The sequence below is a fragment of the Mobula birostris genome, chromosome 3 (assembly GCF_030028105.1).
Source record: "Mobula birostris isolate sMobBir1 chromosome 3, sMobBir1.hap1, whole genome shotgun sequence".
Lineage (NCBI taxonomy): Eukaryota > Metazoa > Chordata > Chondrichthyes > Myliobatiformes > Myliobatidae > Mobula > Mobula birostris.
In genome coordinates, this window is record NC_092372.1 from 29,142,640 (window position 1) to 29,164,412 (window position 21,773).

General features: G+C 40.4%; 1 protein-coding gene across 4 annotated transcripts in view; it reads left to right on the forward strand.

Annotated features, from left to right (window-relative positions):
- The window catches only part of LOC140194947 (uncharacterized), a 93,585-nt gene extending 88,751 nt beyond the window's left edge, over positions 1–4,834 (forward strand). For all 4 annotated transcript variants that reach the window (XM_072252395.1, XM_072252394.1, XM_072252397.1 and 1 more), the window contains one exon: positions 3,733–4,834. In XM_072252395.1, coding sequence (XP_072108496.1) covers positions 3,733–3,815 — 83 coding nt within the window. In that variant the 3' untranslated portion in view covers positions 3,816–4,834. The remainder of the gene's footprint in view (positions 1–3,732) is intronic.
- The last annotated feature ends 16,939 nt before the right edge of the window (positions 4,835–21,773 follow it).

Sequence of the window (21,773 nt, forward strand, 5' to 3'; positions counted from 1 at the left end):
ACGGATGCAGAATTGGATTAGCCACTCCCTCTGGTTTCAAAGGCCTCACCCTTGCTTTTGGCATTTGCATGCTCAGGACCCCATCGTTGAAATGGGAGCATCTTTCCTGCTGCCACCCTTCACAACTAGTTGTGGGAGGACTCTGATGTTATGCGATTATGTAGCTCTGTCTTTTGCATGCTTCTTTTGCAATTGCTGTACCTACAGTATAGTCTTGAGTTGCACCTTTCCATGTCTGCTTTAACCTCATGGTTACAATACAGTTGATTGGTTTGACAGACCATTTCAGAGAGCTGTTGAGAACACCTTTAGAATTATGTACAAGGGCAACATATTTCCTTCCCAAAGCATGATAGTAAACCATTTAGATTTTTTTTGGGGGGGGCATCATTATTGAGACGTTTTGAATGTTTATTTTTCATGAAACATGCTCAGGTAGTTGCATTGGTGGATATGATGGTATGTAAAGTACATATTTCTTAATTGCAGACCTGGGTAATTTATACAATATTTACTCAATATATCTCTTCAATGTTGCACTTAGTTTTGCATGTTTTGACTTCTAAGTAATTAGATTTTTTTATTTGAGAGGGTGTTAAGTTTTTAGGACTTGTGGAATGTAAGTGTGATCACTTATGCAGAATTTTAAACCCATTTCTAAATGCTTACAGTAACCTTTGAAATTTGAAGCCACAGTTGCATGTACAAAAGTGAGGAAGAAAATACAGTTGGTCAGAAAATCCTGATGAAAGTGTATTGTCCGAAAGGGCTGGTAACCCAGTTAGTGAAAGCAGAGAGATTTTTCACATTGTTGGGCTGTCAAGGAATATTAGCATTGGGAAGGAGTGGACTTGAATCTGCCACAAACTTCTTGAGAAGCAGAGCAGTCTCATAGTAATTAGTCATAGTCATACTTTATTGATCCCAGGGGAAATTGGATTTCATTACAGTTGCACCATAAATAATTAAATAGTAATAAAACCTTAAATAGTAATATATAAATTATGCCATGAAATAAGTCCAGGACCAGCCTATTGGCTCAGGGTGTCTGACCCTCCAAGGAAGGAGTTGTAAAGTTTGATGGCTACAGGCAGGAATGACTTCCTATGACGCTCTGTGTTGCATCTCGGTGGAATGAATCTCTGGCTGAATGTACTCATGTGCCCAACCAGTACATTATGTAGTAGATGGGAGACATTGTCCAAGATGGCATGCAACTTGGACAGCATCCTCTTTTCAGACACCACCATCAGAGAGTCCAGTTCCATCCCCACAACATCACTGGCCTTACGAATGAGTTTGTTGATTCTGCTGGTGTCTGCTACCCTCAGCCTGCTGCCCCAGCACACAACAGCAAACATGATAGCACTGGCCACCACAGACTCGTAGAACATCCTCAGCATCGTCCGGCAGATGTTAAAGGACCTCATTCTCCTCAGGAAATAGAGATTAGTGAAACTAAAACTAAATCAAAACTAAGTGAAATAATAATTTATTGGTTTAGTTCTGTTAATTTGTGGTACTAATATTGCTTACAGTTTGGAGGTGGGATGTGTGGTGGGTTTGAATGAAACAGTTCAAACTTGCACTGGAAGTGTTTTTTGACACATTTTTAATTTTAATTAAATTAGGAGTTGTGATATAAAAAAAAGCTATTAGAAATCAAGTACCATTTGGTAAACTAAAAATCTTGCTCACCATGTTTTTGCATAAAAGCTGATTCCTTTCTCTCTGCCATAGTAATTTGAGTTGATAAAAAACAGATTACAAGTGCCTTTTGAATCACATTTAATGGTATTCTGCACAGGTCATCTTATATGATACATTCTTTAGCGATCTGAATCTATAATTATTGCTGCACCTGTTTGTTTCCTTTTTCTGGTGAATAATATGCTTAGTAACTTGAATACAAAGAAATCCATGGTGTTGAGTCTGGAACTGTATCAAAATATTTTTGCTGGATTAATGTTTCGTGTTCTGTTTGTTTTAAAGAATCACTTTGCACAACAGGCTGATTAATTTTCATTTTTCTGCTTGCGCTGTTATAGTTTTCATTCTTGAATTATTTGAAGTGTAGTAAGATATACAAATATGTTGCCTGTTGAGTTAACCTTGTGAATACAAGTCTTAAAACAAATGGGTATTTTCTTCTGATGGAGAGAACCACTCCTGTTAAGGCTGTAATTAACTTGTTGAAAGCGATACAATACAAAAGATGTTATGTTGTGGGAGGAAGATGAATCAGTTTTTATCTAAATGGAATTGAGTGTGTGATTTGCAGAAATTATAGATCTACTTGTATATTCATTGCTGCCTAAAGGATTTTGTTTTTAAAACTCAGAGCATTACGGCACAGAACAGGCCCTTTGGCCCACAGTGCTGTGCCAACCTTTTAACCTACTCTAGAATCAATCTTATCCTTCCCTCCTACATAAACCTCCATTCTTCTATCAAACATGTTGCCTGTCTAAGTTCCTTAAATGTCTGTAGTGTATCTTCCTCTGCCAGCGCCCCTGGCAACATGTTCCAGGCAGCCAATCAGTGTGTCTGATTTGTGAAACTGTAGGCCAGCCTGATTCTGTTCCATGTTTACTTGCACACAAATAAGTCACTTTCAGAATTTTCTTCCTCAATTTATCTTTTGGTCCTACTCTTTTTGCTAGAGGTACTTTCCTTCGTGTAAGTGCTTTTCTTTCTTCATACCAAATAGTTTAAACCTATTTTAAAAACAGCTGATCTGTTCCATGTGACTAACACTACTCTTTCTTCTTTCATCTGCTGTCACTGATGCTGTTTCAATAGAACGCTTCCGACAGGAGGTAGAGAGAAATCGTCTTCTCAATAGTGAACTGAGGGTTGTCCTGAATGAACTTAACAACTGACTTTATCTTGAAGACTTGCCAAAAAAACTTGCTCTGTGTTCTTGTCTAACCTTTTTTAATGAATGTGATCACTATTTCTGTTTCATAACTAACCTTGGCATTATTTTGCATGTCTGTTTTTAACAAATAAAAACTACTAATTTATTTAGAAGCAAAAGACTTAATGGGTTTGGAATTGATTCTGCTTTTCTGTCTACTTGGTTTCTCTTGAATGAAAGACTGTTCAGCTCAGTGAATGCAAGTGTGGCAGGGTAAACAAGCCACCTTTATCTGGAGGGTCCATAAGACCAAAAGATTTAATAGCAGAATTGGGCCATCGAGTCTGCTCTTTCTTCCAATATCTTTCAGATTTCTGTTCTTGTAAAACAAAAACATTCCTGCACTCTGTATTGTCCAGTAAAATGTGCGTATATATGTGGGTGTATAAAATCCAGCAGTTCAAAACTGTTCTATGTTTGAGAAATACTTCGAGTAATAAAGGCCTATGCGTTTTGCCACCCAAATTGTAAGATGTTTCGGCCTTGGGCTCGCAACACAATTGTGTAATTGGGTGACAATGAAATGATGCTCTGCTTGCAAAGGGAAATGTTTTATGGTGCATTAAAGGGGGAAGAAACAAAATATGTAAAGAAATACTAAACTTTTATTTTTTTGAAGATTCCGATGTTGCATTGAGATTTATAATCACACTAATTGATTCCTAATTGCCTGCTTTGAAATGTTTAAACTAATGTTGAACTGAATATAATTTAGTAACATTCTGAAAATTTACACATTTGTTTTAAACTGTTCACGCTTTGATTTTAAATTTGAATTCTCATTTTTTTTTTCTTTTTCCATGAACTGATAGAAAAACTGGCCCAGGCCAAAGAAGAGAATGTGGGCATTCATCAGGTGCTTGAGCAGACTCTAGTGGATCTGAGCCACTTATAATACTAACTGGGGGAAAAAAAGCAAAAGTTTTACATGCCACAAGTGCCCATGGTACAACATCGTCTTCTGTGTAAACACTGAAAACCACCAGCCAAAGTGTGAAACACAGCATGGGGAATAGAACAACAAAATAATAATATAGGCTCAGCATTGGTGTTGAAACCAATAAATTTCAAGGGGGAATCTTTCTTTTAAAACTTTAACCACAGCGTTGGATCAGTTTTTCTTTTTGATTTGTCCTGCCCTCTCCACTACAGTAAATGGGCAGACTTTGACACTTATTCCATAGATGTAGTTATAACTTTATTTGCTTTTTCTTTCAACTCTGTTTGATGGCTTCCATTCTTGACAAGCTTTGTTTTTTTTTCTTATGTGTAAAATGTATTGATGAGACTTGAAATTTTTGCCAAAAGTGCATTCATGAGTTTCTGTCCTGATGCTGGATAACATATGTACAAGTTGTGAAGAATGCACACCACTTTATTACTCCAGCACCCCCCCCCCACCCCCACCCCCAGTGTTTTAATCCCCTACAGCTTAGACATCCGTGACTTGTGTTATTTGTTAAAAGTGGTTTGTGCTCAGTTAGCACACAGGAAAAAGTCAAAGCTTGTAAGGACGTGGCAGGGCCTGGTTTCTGAAATCGGGACCACAATGGCAATTATTGGCGAATGTTGTTAATGTATCATACTGACCCACGGTTACTGCTTGTAGTAGACAATTAAAATGTCACTAGATATTAATGTAAAATCTATTGACTTACATTTTTAAATCAATGAAAATGCCACCATGACATTGTAAACCTTTTATATCATAAATAGATGGGATTGTGAAAATATGTACATTTTTGTGATAGATAAAAGATTTTGAGCACAGATGGTGTTTTAACAACCTCATGCCTGTCTGTGATGCAACAGTTTCTTCCCCCTATGAATGTCCTTGGAATTCCACTTTATCCTATGCAATTATCTGTGTAAGCTCTTTATTTGTACGGTTTATTAAACTTTGGAATAAAATTATCTCAAGTTGTGGTGTTGATTTAAAATCTTGTGCACAATGTCTCCTAAATGATTCTGATTGAGTTTTCTTCCCTTTCCAAATGTGCAAACTTTTCAGTCTGTTTTTTGAGAAAAATTCAAATAAGCTGCTGTTCTACTAAACATCAGTGATCTGCTATTTGTATCATGCCAGAATGAATTTTCCTCTCGGTGTCCAGTGCAGCAGAAATTGGAACTCCAGAGTAAGTTGTCAAATTGGCATCTCTATCCCCTACCTCTTCATTATACACCTGCACTTCAGTGCGGCTTGTGAAGTGCCTAATTACAATACTCTATACTGAACACGAGATTCTTATTTGTGTTTCTTGATACCAGTTACCAATTTCAGTCATCGATTTACTCAATGTACTTCTAAGAGGATTTTTTTTATATGTTCCCCCATCTGAAAACGAGCTCCTGATTCCATTTGAAGAAATCATGGTGACTAAGTCATTATAATTACCCAGAAGTGGTGGAAATACTTTTGTAAACTTTATCAAAGCACAAATTAACATAAGCCGAGAATAAATGCATTAACCCGAGAATAAATGCATTAACCCATTGTATCTGCCTTTGTAAAAGGGAATGTTCATGCTATCAAAAAACAAGTACAGTTAGGCTACAAGCACCTAATTTTCCATGGATTGGAAGCTATTGTAAAATCCAACCCGCAGTTCAGTTTGAATTATAGTGAACTTACTGTATATCACAGTTTGCTGGAACAAAGGCAAAACTTCTGAGCTTGTTGTTACAAACGTCAGATACAGATTCTCGGCCCAAAACATCGACTGTTTACTCTTTTCTGCCTGGCCTGCTGAGTTTCTCCAGCATTTAGTGTGTGTGTGTGGGGGGGGGGGGGAGTTTGTTACTACTTTAGCTTTAACCTGTGCTTGTTTTCCTGCTGTGTTTTCCATTCACTCCCCTGTGACAATGATTACTTGCATTCCATTCCAATCCATTTCACTTCACTTCAGTCCTGGCAGCTACCCTCATCCACATTCTCAATAGTGACCTAATACAGAAAATAGATTGTTTTCTTTCTCCAACCTCCTTGGGAGACTTTTCTCTGCTCATTCTGATGTTAATGCTAACTGGCATCACTGCCAAAAAAAAAAATGAGATTACGATCAAGCCTGGCACACTGGGCACTTGGTAAGCAGCATAAACAAGTTTTGTAAAGTCTGCTTGTTCACTTCCACTTTGTTTTCTCCAGGGAACATAGAACTGTATAGCGTAGTACACCATTGACCTTAGATTAGGTTAAATGGTCAGCACAACATCGTGTTGTGCCAAACATCCAACCTACTCAAAGGTCAATCTAACCCTTCCCTCCCACATAGCCCTCCATTTTGCTTTCAATCATTTGCCTATCTACATGTTTCTTAAATATCCCTTGTGTATCTGCATTCCATTCACCTACCACTTTCTGTGTAATAAAATATAAACTTACTTCTAACATTCCCCACCCCCAACTTCAGTCACCTTAAATCATGCCACCTTGTATTAGTGGTTTCCGCCCTGGGCAAAAGTTTGTTCATTCGATCTAAATCTCTTGCCTTGGACACCTTTCAAGTCACCTGGCATCCTCCTCCTCTCCAAACAGGAAAAACCCTAAGAGAAATGCTCCTCAGACATGCTCTCCAACCCAGGCGGCATCCTGGTAGATCTCCTCTGCACCGGCTCACATGCTTCCACATCCATCCTAAAATGAGGCAACCAGAACTGAACAAAATATTCCAGGAGGATATAAAGGGAAAATTATGGAGCTTTTTAAAGCAACTTGCTCCATTTGACGATGCCTTTTTTTAATGTACAAAATTATCCCAGGATGGGTCAGTGGGGTGTTACTGAGCAAAGTCAGATGCAGAACCAGTTTGGAATTATTGGTAGCACACACAATGCTTTGGATTCCCAGTATCTGTGTTTGGGCGATATTAGTGTTGCTAACGAGGTATGATGCATGATCTGGCAATTAAGTATTCACGGTACTCTGGAGCAGGGGTCCCCAACCTTTTTTGCACCGCGGACTGGTTTAATATTGATTCATGCAGACTGGCCGACCGGTGGGGGTGGGGAGGGGTGTTCAAGTAGGATTAAACTCACCTCAACATATCTTTTACAGTTAGGGTTGCCAACTTTCTCACTCCCAAATAAGGGACAAAAGTAGTAGTCAAATCCCGGGACACTTTACCTCAGGAAAGACTACCATGACAATGAAGCGTTGCGCGGGCACCTGTGTGCACATGCGCATATGTGCCGAATTTTCCCTCCTCCAATCGGTTTTGCCTTCATCTTCCCGACTACACTGTACATACATATACTTTGTATGTGTATTTATCATATCAGTCCTGCTTTTACTATATGTTAGTGTTATTTTAGGTTTTACGTGTTATTTGGTATAATTTGGTAGGTTTTTTTTGGGTCTGGGAACGCTCAAAAATTTTTCCCATATAAGTAAATGGTAATTGCTTCTTCGCTTTACACTACTTCCGCACGGAAGGTTTCATAGGTATGCTCTACCTTAGCAGGGGAAATACGGGACAAGGGCGGTCCCGTATGGGACAAACCAATTTAGCCCAATATACGGGATGTCCTGGCTAATACGGGACAGTTGGCAACCCTATGTTCAAGTTCAACAGTGCGTGACAGGGAATGAGGAAAAGGTGCAGCTGACTCATATTGTTTCCTCACGGCCCGATAGCACATGCTTTGCAGCCCGGTGGTTAGGGACCGCTGCAATGGTGATTTCATATTATATTAAAACCCTTCACAGGTTAAAATAGATGTGAAGGGTTTTAATGTAATATGAAAACACCATTTCCTTAATTTAAAAAAATGTCAGTGGGTCTAAAATTAAAATGATTTGAGGTGATCGATGAGCATTTTGGATGAATGTATAGATTTGTTGGAGCTGTTGAACTCATTACCCGACACAAGATTCAAGATCACTTAAATGTCATTAAGGTCCAACACAAGTGTAAAGGAGAATTTAATAATTGTTACTGTGGATCTGATGCAGCACAAAAAAAATAATAAGATAACATAAAAAAACACAATAAACACAAAAACTTAAGAAACTCACTGTACGATACACTGTACATCGGTTAGTACATAAAGTGAGGCTCTGTTAAGGTGACTGGCAGGAAATGATAAAGTGGTGGTGGGGTGGGTTAGTGGATGGAAATGTCGATCAGCTTTACTGTTTGAGCCCAGTAACTATTTGAGTGTGGTGGTCTTGGCGTGGATGCTACATAACCTCCCTGGTGGGAGTAGGACAAACAGTCCATGACCGGTGTGGGTGGGATTCTTCTTGGTATTGCTGCACGTGGTTAGATGTAGATTTCAAAGTATGATTTACGCATGAATAGGAAGAGGAATCTATAGTTTTCATGAAGTAGACGTAATGTAAGAGCAGGTCTGATTTGCAAGTTGTGCCATGCTTGATTTGGCTGCTTTTGATTATCCTGAATGGGGAAGTAGTGCATGATTGATTCCAGCGACGTTTGAGAACTCTTAACTAATCTGTTGTTTCCATGGCAGCTCCCCAAGTTTCCTCCGTCATCTGCGTTTAGCATTCAGCCTTTTTAGAATTTGAAAACATGTAATGTCTGGGGCGGGGGGGGAAGGGACTTAACATTTAAACTAAAGGGAGTTTAGAATAAATTATTAGACTCGTGTGTTTTTACAACTTCACATAATTACAGCATTCAGTTCATTGACTGCTGGGTAAATCAGTGATAAAAATGTTTCACAAATTTTATAATGACCAGTAGTACTGCTTTTGGTTTTTTTTTGCTGTGGAGTCAATCTCAGATTAGAGCAGAACGTGCAGTTTAAATTGCTCCAAATTCTATAGTGAAGCTGAATCCACTTCCATTGACTGACTTAGTAGCTATGTGCTTGTAACTGGAGCTAATACAAAGGGAACATGCAAATCAAAGAGTTATAAATTGTTTTAGCAACCTTTTCGGTTTTAAAATGCTTTTGATTGACAAGACTGGGCTGATTTCAAGAACAACGATTAAGTTTGATTTGGTGGCGCTTGTAAAGTGTATTTCTGTAGCCCTATTGTTGACTTGCTGAATTGTGCACCCAAACAGCGAATGTCATCTGGAGTGTACATTCACACCCCTTACCCAACATCTGTGTAAACCCAGTTCCCAGTAGGTTTTGGCTGATGCCAATATGCTTTATAAACATTATTTGCCCCTTTTCGTAACTCATTCCCACCATCTCCACAGTCCTAAACAAGAGAAAATCTGCAGGTGCTGGAAATCCAAGCAGTACACACAAAATACTGGAGGAACTCAGCAGGTCAGGCAGCATCAATGGAAAACGAGTATGTCGACTGTACTCTTTTTTTTTCCATAGATGCTGCCTGGCCTGCTGAGTTCCTCTGGCATTTTGTGTGTGCATCTCCACAGTCCTGGAGCATTTCGGGCTAATCAAAAACAAAAGACCTGGCTGTTGTCCTTGTTCAGGTGGTTCTGCCTAACCTTGGGAATCGGGAACATGCCATCTGCACTATCTACGTGAATGTTAACTCCCTCTTTAAACAAGGTCAATGGGAAAAGCTGATGTTGGGAGAGAAAGAAAGATACTGAAACAAATCAGCTGGATTGATCATAAAGTTGTAGCATTCTGCAATCTCTTTGCTGTTTTTACACATTCAGTGATTTCCACGCAGCAGAATAATTAATTTCTTTGAATGCTTATGTGCCATAAATTTGTTCTGATCTGGCACACTGCATTAATCATTCTACATCAGTTTGCATAAAGGAATGCTAAAGGAATGAAGATTGATGATTTTTTAAAAAAAAGCATATTCTTACCCTTAATCAAAAGCATGGTTTGTTTCCATGGGAATAAGCAATTAGGAGATGCAACACACATCAAAATTGTTTCATACCAGTTATGGAGGAATGTAAAGTGTTTACTTGAAAGACCAGTAGGTGCTTTGGACATCATTATCTTCCCATGTAAAAGGATAATTTGTTATAATTTGTCGTGGACAAGATTAAAACTTTTTTATGACTAGAATTGGAATCCTTGGCTGGAAAGTATCAAGTGCCCTGAAGGAGCAAGAATGATGGAGATCATTATTATCTTTTGATTTATTGAATCCCATGAATTTTCCTCTCCATCTTGGAATCATAACCATAATAACTCACTGCTGTCTTACTTAAGTGCAGTTAAAGCTGAATTTATGTCCTTTATCTTATTAATAAGTAAACCATTTGTAGTCTCTTAGTCTTCCAACAAATGAGTGCATTTCATTTGCCCAATGAACCATGGATAAGTTTACTTGCATTCTGGAGAGGTCTTCATGGTTTTTCCAAAAATAAAAAAATATTGCTTCACATGCAGTAAGCTTTTTATTACACAAGTGTTCAAGTCAATTTTGTTCTTACAGATCGATCTTTGTAGAATACTATAGACAAAGCCATTGAAAAATCCTGTACAGCTTCAGTCAAAACAACGCTGTGCAAAGTGTGCTTTCAATAAAGTGATAAATCTTGTCTTTCTAAAACTACAGTCTGGTTGAAAATTTTAAAAATATGGCCATCTTTTAACTGCAGTAAAAGAGATAAGCTAATTGGGCCCAGTCGAAAAACACAATTCCAACAAATTCTGAGTCCCTGTAAACAATTTAGGAATGCCAACGGTAATTTACTTGGTCACCATGGTGATGGTCTGGTTGAGAACATTGTTTGCCTTGAAACATTAAGTGAAAAGTGGCAGATTTCTGCTTCTGCCTTCAAATGCAGTTTGGCGCTGGTAATTATTTGGGAATCAGAATCAGGTTTATTTTCACTGGCATGTGTCATGAAATTAGCAGCAGTAGTTCAATGCAATACATAATATAAAAGAAAAAAAATAAGAAAGAAAATTACTGATGGCCATTGGAAGGTGAATTTAAGAAGCTGCTGAGTAACTTTGATCCTGGCAAGTTTTGGGTCTCAACCCCAGCTTGCATGATGCTTCCATTCTCGAAATTTGTGTGATTTTATGCCAACTTGGTTATGCCCACAAAGGTAGAATCTATACATAGAACTCATTCCTGCCAGGTTGTAGTAAGTCTATCCATATGTGGTGGGAGGGCAATTTGGAATTTAGTTTCAGGAAATGATGTTGCATGTGTCTCAATGCATTTTTTTTTGTGATCACAGTGTAGTTAGGGTCAGATTTGCTGTGCTTAAAGACAACATAATAGTTTTCATTTGGTTTCTAAATATTTCTACAAGATGCATTTAATGGAAGTGTTTTGGAAATGGCTAATTAATGGTCAGTCAATATCAGAATATCAAGAGGCATTCACAAAAGATTCAAGAGGTTCATGGAAAATATATTCCAGAAGAGGGTAGGATGGCCTGGTACGGTGGTCTTCCCTGGAAAGGAGACCTTGGCATACATCAAACTTTATACACTAGGGAATATAGAAGTATATGGAAAAAAAATTGACAGGTAACATAAAAAAAATCCAAAGATATTTTGTGTGTCTCAAATGCAAGAGGATGACAAAAAGCTGAACAAACAAAGCAGAAACCCATGATGTTTTGTGAGCATTCTATATGAGAATTTTCTGAAATGTAATTAGGAATGCATATTTGGACTTGTTACTTTATGTGGCTATTTCAGACCTTGTACCATCACATCTAATGTGGCTAATTCATTTAAAAATGTTCCTCACTAAATTGATTTTTTAAAATCAGTTTAATATATGACTGTACATCTAAGCCACTCTCTTTAAGTCAGTAGATCCTGCTAACTTCTGGTACCCCCACTCCGCTTCATCTGCCAAAAGCATTACTTCCAGTGACCAAACATTTTTAATTCCCATTCCCATTCTGACATGTTGGTCCATGGCCTCCTCATATTGCAGGAGCAACATCTTATATTCTGTCTAGGTAGCCTCTAACCTGATGGCATGAATATCGATCTCTCCTTCTGGTAGGAAAAACTTCCTCCCCTACTCTCCACTCAGGCCTCTTACCTCTTATGACCTGCCTATCACCTCCCCTGGGCCCCTCCTTCCCTTTCTCCTCTGTTCCACTCTCCTCTCCTATCAGATTCCTTCCTCTCCAGCCCTTTACCTCTCCAACACATCTGGTTTCACCTATCACCTTCCAGCTATCCTCTTTCCCCTCCCCCCAACTTTTTATTCTGGCGTCTTAGAAACATAGAAAATAGGTGCAGGAGTAGGCCCTTCGAGCCTGCCCTGCCATTTAGTATGATCATGGCTGATTATCCGGCTCAGAACCCTGTACCTGCCTTCTGTCCATACCCCCTGATCCCTTTAGCCACAAGGACCATATCTAACTCCCTCTTAAATATAGCCAATGAACTGGCCTCAACTGTTTCCTGTGGCAGAGAATTCCACAGATTCACCACTCTGTGTGAAGAAGTTTTTCCTCATCTCGGTCCTAAAAGGCTTCCCCTTTGTCCTTAAACTGTGACCCCTCATTCTGGACTTCCCCAACATAGGGAACAATCTTCCTGCATCTAGCCTGTCCAATCCCTTTAGAATTTTATACGTTTCAATCAGATCCCCTCTTAATCTTCTAAATTCCAGCGAGTATAAGCTGAGTCGATCCAGTCTTTCTTCAGATGAAAGTCCTGCCATCCCAGGAATCAATCTGGTGAACCTTCTTTGTACTCTCTCTATGGCAAGAATGTCTTTCCTCAGATTAGGGGACCAAAACTGCACACAATACTCCAGGTGTGGTCTCACCAAGGCCTTGTACAACTGCAGTAGTACCTCCCTGCTCCTGTACTCAAATTCTCTTGCTATGAATGCCAGCATACCAGTTGCCTTTTTCACCGCCTGCTGTACCTGCATGCCCACTTTCAAGGACTGGTGTACAATGACACCCAGGTCTCGTTGCACCTCCCCTTTTCCTAATTGGCCACCATTCAAATAATAATCTGTTTTCCTGTTCTTACCACCAAAGTGGATAAACTCACATTTATCCACATTAAATTGCATCTGCCATGAATTTGCCCACTCACCTAACCTATCCAAGTCACCCTGCATCCTCCTAGCATCCTCCTTATAGCTAACACCGCTGCCCAGCGTTGTGTCATCCGCAAACTTGGAGATGCTGCATTTAATTCCTTCGTCTAAGTCATTAATATATATTGTAAACAACTGGGGTCCCAGCACTGAGCCTTGTGGTACCCCACTAGTCACTGTCTTCTCCCTTTCCTTTTCAGTCTGATGAAGGGTCTCAGCCTGAAATGTCGACAGCTTTTTCATTTCCATAGATGCTGCCTGACCTGCTGAGCTCCTCCAGTATTTTGTTCACAGAGCCATCTTTCTTTCCCTGGTGTCTTTGTGGTTTGGTGGAGGCCGATTATTATGGATGTTTCTTTATGCCGATGACGTAAAAGAAGTGTGAGAATGAGTTTTGTTTGTAAGTGATCATAACACCATTAGTTTCTACTTGATCATGGACAAGGATAGATCTGGTCCTAGGGTTGAGGTTCTGAACTGGAAGAAGGCCAAATTTGAAGAAATGAGAAAGGATCTAAAAAGTGTGGATTGGGACAGGTTGTTCTCTGGCAAAGATGTGATTGGTAGGTGGGAAGCCTTCAAAGGAGAAATTTTGAGAGTGCAGAGTTTGTATGTTCCTGTCAGGATTAAAGCCAAAGTGAATAGGAATAAGGAACCTTGGTTTTCAAGGGATATTGCAACTCTGATAAAGAAGAAGAGGGAGTTGTATGACATGTATAGGAAACAGGGAGTAAATAAGGTGCTTGAGGAGTATAAGAAGTGCAAGAGAATACTTAAGAAAGAAATCAGGAGGGCTAAAAGAAGACATGAGGTTGCCTTGGCAGTCAAAGTGAAGGATAATCCAAAGAGCTTTTACAGGTGTATTAAGAGCAAAAGGATTTTAAGGGATAAAATTGGTCCTTCTTGAAGATCAGAGTGGTCGGCTATGTGGGGAACCAAAGGAAATGGGAGAGATCTTAAATAGGTTCTTTGCGTCTGTATTTACTAAGGAAACTGGCATGAAGTCTATGGAATTGAGGGGAAAAAAGTAGTGAGATCATGGAAACTGTACAGATTGAAAAGGAGGAGGTGCTTGCTGTCTTGATGAAAATTAAAGTGGATAAATCCCCGGGACCTGACAGGGTGTTCCCTCGGACCTTGAAGGAGACTAGTGTTGAAATTGCAGGGGCCCTGGCAGAAATATTTAAAATGTCGCCGTCTACAGGTGAGGTGCCGGAGGATTGGAGAGTGGCTCATGTTGTTCCATTGTTTAAAAAAGGATCGAAAAGTAATCTGGGAAATTATAGGCTGGTAAATTTAATGTCGGTAGTACGTAAGTTATTGGAGGGAGTACTAAGAGACAGAATCTACAAGCATTTGGATAGATGGGGACTTATTAGGGAAGGTCAACATGGCTTTGTGAGTGGTAGGTCATGTTTGACTAATCTATTGGAGCTTTTCGAGGAGGTTACCAGGAAAGTGGATGAAAGGAAGGCAGTGGATATTGTCTACATGGACTTCAGTAAGGCCTTCGACAAGGTCCCGCATGGGAGGTTAGTTAGGAAAATTCAGTCGGTAGGTATACATGGAGAGGTGGTAAATTGGATTAGACATTGGCTCGATGGAAGAAGCCAGAGAGTGGTGGTAGAGAATTGCTTCTCTGAGTGGAGGCCTGTGACTAGTGGTGTGCCACAGGGATCAGTGCTGGGTCCATTGTTATTTGTCATCTATATCAATGATCTGGATGATAATGTGGTAAATTGGATCAGCAAATTTGCTGATGATACAAAGATTGGAGGTGTAGTAGACAGTGAGGAAGGTTTTCAGAGCCTGCAGAGGGACTTGGACCAGCTGGAAAAATGGGCTGAAAAATGGCAAACAACAGGAATTCTGCAGATGCTGGAAATTCAAGCAACACACATAAAAGTTCTGACGAAGGGTCTCGGCCTGAAACGTCGACTGCACCTCTTCCTAGAGATGCTGCCTGGCCTTCTGCGTTCACCAGCATCTTTTATGTGTGTTGCCTGAAAAATGGCAGATGGAGTTTAATACTGACCAGTGTGAGGTATTGCATGGTGGAAGGACAAACCAAGGTAGAACATACAGGGTTAATGGTAAGGCACTGAGGAATGCAGTGGAACAGAGAGATCTGGGAATACAGATACAAAATTCCCTAAAAGTGTCGTGACAGGTAGATAGGGTCGTAAAGAAAGCTTTTGGTACATTGGCCTTTATTAATCAAAGTATTATCAGAGCTGGAATGTTATGATGAGGTTGTTAAGGCATTGGTGAGGCCGAATCTGGAGTATTGTGTTCAGTTTTGGTCACCAAATTACAGGAAGGATATAAATAAGGTTGAAAGAGTGCAGAGAAGGATTACAAGGTTGTTGCCGGGACTTGAGAAACTCAGTTACAGAGAAAGGTTGAATAGGTTGGGACTTTATTCCCTGGAGCGTAGAAGAATGAGGGGAGATTTGATAGAGGTATATAAAATTATGATGGGTATAGATAGAGTGAATGCAAGCAGGCTTTTTCCACTGAGGCAAGGGGAGAAAAAAACCAGAGGACATGGGTTAAGGGTGAAGGGGGAAAAGTTTAAAGGGAACATTAGGGGGGGCTTCTTCACACAGAGAGTGGTGGGAGTATGGAATGAGCTGCCAGACGAGGTGGTAAATGCGGGTTCTTTTTTAACATTTAAGAATAAATTGGACCGATACATGGATGGGAGGTGTATGGAGGGATATGGTCCATGTGCAGGTCAGTGGGACTAGGCAGAAAATGGTTCGGCACAGCCAAGAAGGGCCAAAGGGCCTGTTTCTGTGCTGTAGTTTCTACAAAGTAGTTTCTATGGTTTCTGTGGTTTTTTTTGATAAGCACGTTTAGACAGGATGGTCATTCAAGATGTAGGAGGGAGGATGTAGGTAACAACATACTGGAGAGGAGGTTCACAAGAAGGATCCCATTCTCTGGGATGATTCGGGGCCTGTACTCAGTGGAGTTTAGAAGAATGGGGGGGAAGGGGGTTCAATGAAACCTATCAAATATTGAAAGGCCTAGAAATAGTGGACATGGATAGGCCAAATGGCCTAATTCTGTTCCTATGTCCAATGGCCTTATGGGAGATTGATATCTTTCACTCTTTGTCATAAGATTAGGTTGCCACAGTGTCCATCAAGAGCAGACTCTCTCCTCCAGCCTGGTTAAGTGGTGAGCCTAAGATGATATCTCCAGACCCCCAAATGCAAACAGTATTTCAAACGGCACCGATGACATGGTTATCTTCTATGATCTATGTATGTCCGGTTGCCTGTCTCTGATTGTTTAGTGGGGGTGCTTTGTGTTCTTTGGTCTATGATGTGTAGCTGTCTTGAGTTGCAGTAGAAGGTGCACTTTGAAGTATTAAAGTGATCCATCTTGTGAGGTCATGGTATTTTTCGGATGCTGCTGCGGGATCGCTCGCTCCTTTATTGTATTTCCTCTGCAGCTAAGTGCAGGCAGCTGTGCAAAATTTCCTCAGAAGGAAGTGTTGCGTCATGAGGACCCTCCTGCAGTGATCTAGTAGGATTGTAATCTAAACACAAACAAAGGCAATGAGTCAGCATGGGTGAACTGCCACAGCAATGGCTCAGCACGCCTACTGCATGGCCTAATTCTTCTCCTAGCTCCCATGGCCATATGGGAGATTGATATCTTTCACTCTTTGTCATGAAGATAGGTTGCCACAGTGTCCATCAAGAGGAGGACTCTCTCCTCCAGCCTGGTTAAGTGCTGAGCATAAGATGATATCTCCGCACCCCCAACTGCAAATCCAGCTACCTGTGAGACAAAAGAGTAACTGTATTTCAAATAGCATAACAAGATAACTTCATTCACCTCAACACAAATGATTCTACAACCTGTGGACTCACTTCCAAGGACTTATGTTCTCAGTATCTGTCGATCTGTTTACACAGTTTGTCTTCTTTTACACATTTGTTGTCAGGCTTTGTGTGTAGTTTTTTCATTGATTCTATTGTATGTCTTTGTTCTGTAAATGCCTGCAAGAAATTGAATATCAAGGTGGTATGTTATGGTAGATTGAGAACATTTCTGGTCAGATGCCGATTGAGAACATCTACCATAAGCGCTGCCTGGGCAGGGTGAAAAGCATTATCAGGGATGCATCTCACCCTAACCCGTTTTACTCTCCTCCCATCCGGTAGGCACTACAGGAGCCTCCCACAGCAACAGGCACAGGAAGAGCTTCTTCCCTGAGGCTGTGACCCTGCTGAAGCTCACATCACAGCACTAAGCAGTATTGCATCCATATTGTACTGTCTCAGTACTTTTTTATTTGTGTGCTGTAGCACTTTTTTTATTCGCAGTTACTTTGTAAATAACACTATTCTTTGCATTTCTGGTCAGATGCTAAATGATTTTCATTGGCTTTGTATCTGTACTCAGCACAATGACAATAAAGTTGAATCTAATCTAATCTATATGGTGACACTTTGATACCAAATTTACTTAGAACTTTGAACAAGTTATCTCAGTAGCATTATCATGGAAAAGGATAGAATCAGAGAGAACAGGAAAATTTTTAATTGGGGAAGGGCAAATTATGAGGCTATAACGCTAGAACTTGCAGATGTGAATTGGGATGCTGTTTTTGCAGGGAAATGTACTATGGGCATGTGGTCGATGTTTAGAGATCTCTTGCAGGATGTTAGGGAAAAATTTGTCCCGGTGAGGAAGATAAAGAATGGTAGGGTGAAGGAACCATGGGTGACAAGTGAGGTGGAAAATCTAGTCAGGTGGAAGAAGGCAGCATACATGAGGTTTAGGAAGCAGGGATCAGATGGGTCTATTGAGGAATATAGGGAAGCAAAAACAGAGCTTAAGAAGGGGCTGAGAAGAGCAAGGAGGGGGCATGAGAAGGCTTTGGCAAGTAGGGTAAAGGAAAACCCCAAGGCATTCTTCAATTATGTGAAGAAAAAAAGGATGACAGGAGTGAAGGTAGGACCGATTAGAGATAAAGGTGGGAAGATGTGCCTGGAGGCTGTGGAAGTGAGCGAGGTCCTCAATGAATACTTCTCTTCGGTATTCACCAATGAGAGGGAACTTGATGATGGTGAGGACAATATGAGTGAGGTTGATGTTCTGGAGCATGTTGATATTAAGGGAGAGGAGGTGTTGGAGTTGCTAAAATACATTAGGACGGTTAAGTCCCCGGGGCCTGACGGAATATTCCCCAGGCTGCTCCACGAGGTGAGGGAAGAGATTGTTGAGCCTCTTGCTAGGATCTTTATGTCCTCGTTGTCCATGGGAATGGTACCGGAGGATTGGAGGGAGGCGAATGTTGTCCCCTTGTTCAAGAAAGGTAGTAGGGATAGACCAGGTATTTATAGACCAGTGAGCCTTACGTCTGTGGTGGGAAAGCTGTTGGAAAAGATTCTTAGAGATAGGATCTCTGGGCATTTAGAGAATCATGGTCTGATCAGGGACAGTCAGCATGGCTTTGTGAAGGGCAGATCGTGTCTAACAAGCCTGATAGAGTACTTTGAGGAGGTGTCCAGGAATATAGATGAGGGTAGTGCAGTGGATGTGATCTATATGGATTTTAGTAAGGCATTTGACAAGGTTCCACATGGTAGGCTTATTTAGAAAGTCAGAAGGCATGGGATCCAGGGAAGTTTGGCCAGGTGGATTCAGAATTGGCTTGCCTGCAGAAGGCAGAGGGTCGTGGTGGAGGGTGTACATTCAGATTGGAGGATTGTGACTAGTGGTGTCCCACAAGGATCTGTTCTGGGACCTCTACTTTTCGTGATTTTTATTAACGACCTGGATGTGGGGGTAGAAGGGTGGGTTGGCAAGTTTGCCGACGACACAAAGGTTGGTGGTGTTGTAGATAGTGTAGGGGATTGTCAAAGATTGCAGAGAGACATCGAGAGGATGCAGAAGTGGGCTGAGAAGTGGCAGATGGAGTTCAACCCGGAGAAGTGTGAGGTGGTACACTTCGGAAGGACAAACTCCAAGGCAAAGTACAAAGTAAAGAAATAGCAGGATACTTGGTAGTGTGGAGGAGCAGAGGGATCTGGGGGTACATGTCCACAGATCCCTGAAAGTTGCCTCACAGGTGGATAGGGTAGTTAAGAAAGCTTATGGGGTGTTAGCTTTCATAAGACAAGGGATAGAGTTTAAGGTTCGCGATGTAATGATGCAGCTCTATAAAACTCTGGTTAGGCCACACTTGGAGTGCTGTGTCCAGTTCTGGTTGCCTCACTATAGGAAGGATGTGGAAGCATTGGAAAGGGTACAGAGGAGATTTACCAAGATGCAGCCTGGTTTAGAGAGTATGCATTATGATCGGAGATTAAGGGAGCTAGGGCTTTACTCATTGGAGAGAAGGAGGATGAGGGGAGACATGATAGAGGAGTACAAGATAATAAGAGGAATAGATAGAGTGGATAGCCAGTACCTCTTCCCCAGGGCACCACTGCTCAATACAAGAGGACATGGCTTTAAGGTAAGGGGTGGGAAGTTCAGGGGGGATATTAGAGGAAGATTTTTTACTCAGAGAGTGGTTGGTGCGTGGAATGCACTGCCTGAGCCAGTGGTGGAGGCAGATACACTAGTGAAGTTTAAAAGACTACTAGACAGGTATATGGAGGAATTTAAGGTGGGGTCTTATATGGGAGGCATGGTTGGAGGGTCAGAACAACATTGTGGGCCGAAGGGCCTGTACTGTGCTGTACTATTCTATGTTGTTCTAAATGAAATGAGGTGAGTTAGTATAACAAGCTATCTCAATGAATGAGATGCACAAGAAAGCAATTTGAAATTAATTTTGACACCAAATAGTCCCAATGTATGTGCTGTTATTTTCGTTCTTGTTCTTATGTTGATTTTGCTTTCATAAGGGAAAAGTACCTGTTCTGAAAAAAATTCAAACCTCTATAACTTAATTGAGGCTTAAAATTTCCCGGGTTCCAGTCCTGCCATGCAGTGGATCCCCAGTCGGCATTTTCTTAAACCCTTATGAAGAAATTTATACTTGTAGTAACACATGCAAAATACCAGAGGAACTCAGCAGGTCAGACAGCATCCATAGAAAGGAATAGAGTCAATGTTATGGGCTAGGACCTGGTGAATTCTTCCATAAACTTGCATGTGTTATTCTGGATTTCCCACATCTGCAGAATCTCTTGTATTTCTATGTGTAGTAATACCTAATTGATTTTTTTTTTAGAAAAAGGGCTGTTGTCATTTTTGACGGGAGATTCTACAGATGCTAGAAATCTTGAGCAACTCACACACAAAATGCTGGAGAAACTCAGCAAGTCAGATATCATTTATGGAGAGAAATAAACAGTTTCGGGTCTGGACCCTTCATCAGGACGCCCTTGCTTCTCTCTTGAGGCTAAAGAAAGCAACACCAGATGAAAACTAAACTGATGAGGGGTCATGTGGAATTAATAGCTTGTTGATTCATATATACAAGTGGAGTTGAGAGTAGACAAATCCATTTCATTTTCATCCTTACTGTAAGAACTAAGTGTAGAACCTGGAAGAGGACATTAGGTCTAACAGAAGAGGTGGATAATTGGTGTAATTAGGGTCATACTTTAGTTTTGATGAGAAGTGAATAGTATACAGCAGCTGTAACAACCATGAAAAATAAATTGCTGCTTCTGTCTATTATTTCTGACAAAAAGATTGAGCAGTCTTGTGACATGCTATTTAAGTTCAGGAAGGATGTTTTCAGTTAGATAATAGTTCAAGAATTTTCTGTTTTCTTATTCAGATACAGAAAGCTTAACAAAACTGTCTGTTATTAGTAGATAAAGTTCAGAGGAGATACTTCATACTTAAATAGCTTTATTCCTTATTGCAGAAGATGAAGTAAAATGTCTTCTGAGCAATGACAAAGAATATTTATTTGTATTCCTCTAAATATTAAGTGGAACTCTTGAAAGATGAAATATAACCAACAGCCCAAACATCATCACAATATTTCTTCTCCAAGACTCAGATTAAAACTAGCACATAAAGAGGATTCCAAATATTGAGGATATTCCAACTGAGGAGGAACATCCTCAGTATTAGTGCTGTTAGAACTTAATTCAAAATGGAAGTCAAAACTCTGTAGTCCAATTAAATCATAGGCTCACAATTGGTTGTTTCCCTGTCTGCGACTTACTGTTCTGAGCTCCATTTTGAATTTAATACACAATTCATATTCAGGTCTGAAGTAGTATTTACTATATTGCATCTACAAAATATACCTGAACAGATTGGATGGCTATGAGAGCTGGCCTAAATGGGCCTCTTATAAGATAAGAAGATATGAGTTCAGCCCAATCAACTCAATTTTTCACATAAAAGAATGGCAGAAATGTTACCTACCATTGTAAATATTGGTAAGAACAGGGGGCATCTCTTGCAAGGCTTATTTTGGAGGGAAATGTTTAATTTGCATTACCTGGAGAGAGGTGCCCATTTCTCACAGATGTGAGACGAAGGTTGAGCTCTACTCATATGTCACATAATTAAATAGTCTGTTAGAAGGGTTCAAGTTTATATTTGAATAACACCATGTTGCAGGAAGCATGAGAGGCCAAGTACAACAGTTGCAATTTTCATAAGGACCTCACTTTTACATACATTGTGCACAAAAAGACTCAGCACACCATTCTTTCAATTTGTGTCCCTTCCTTCCTCCAAAACTCCATTTCCTAGCTTGCTTATATTCACAACCAACTCTTGCTAATAGCCTATCTCCTGCTGAAATCTTGATCAGTGACGATGGGCTTCACTCACTTTGTTGTATCCTTGCCATCAATCTTCTCCTATGGAAAGTCCTTGCCTTTTCTGTGCCTCCAGATAATTACAATTGCCTCTCAAACTTTTAACTGCCTGGTCTTGATCTCCCGTCACTAGGATGCACGC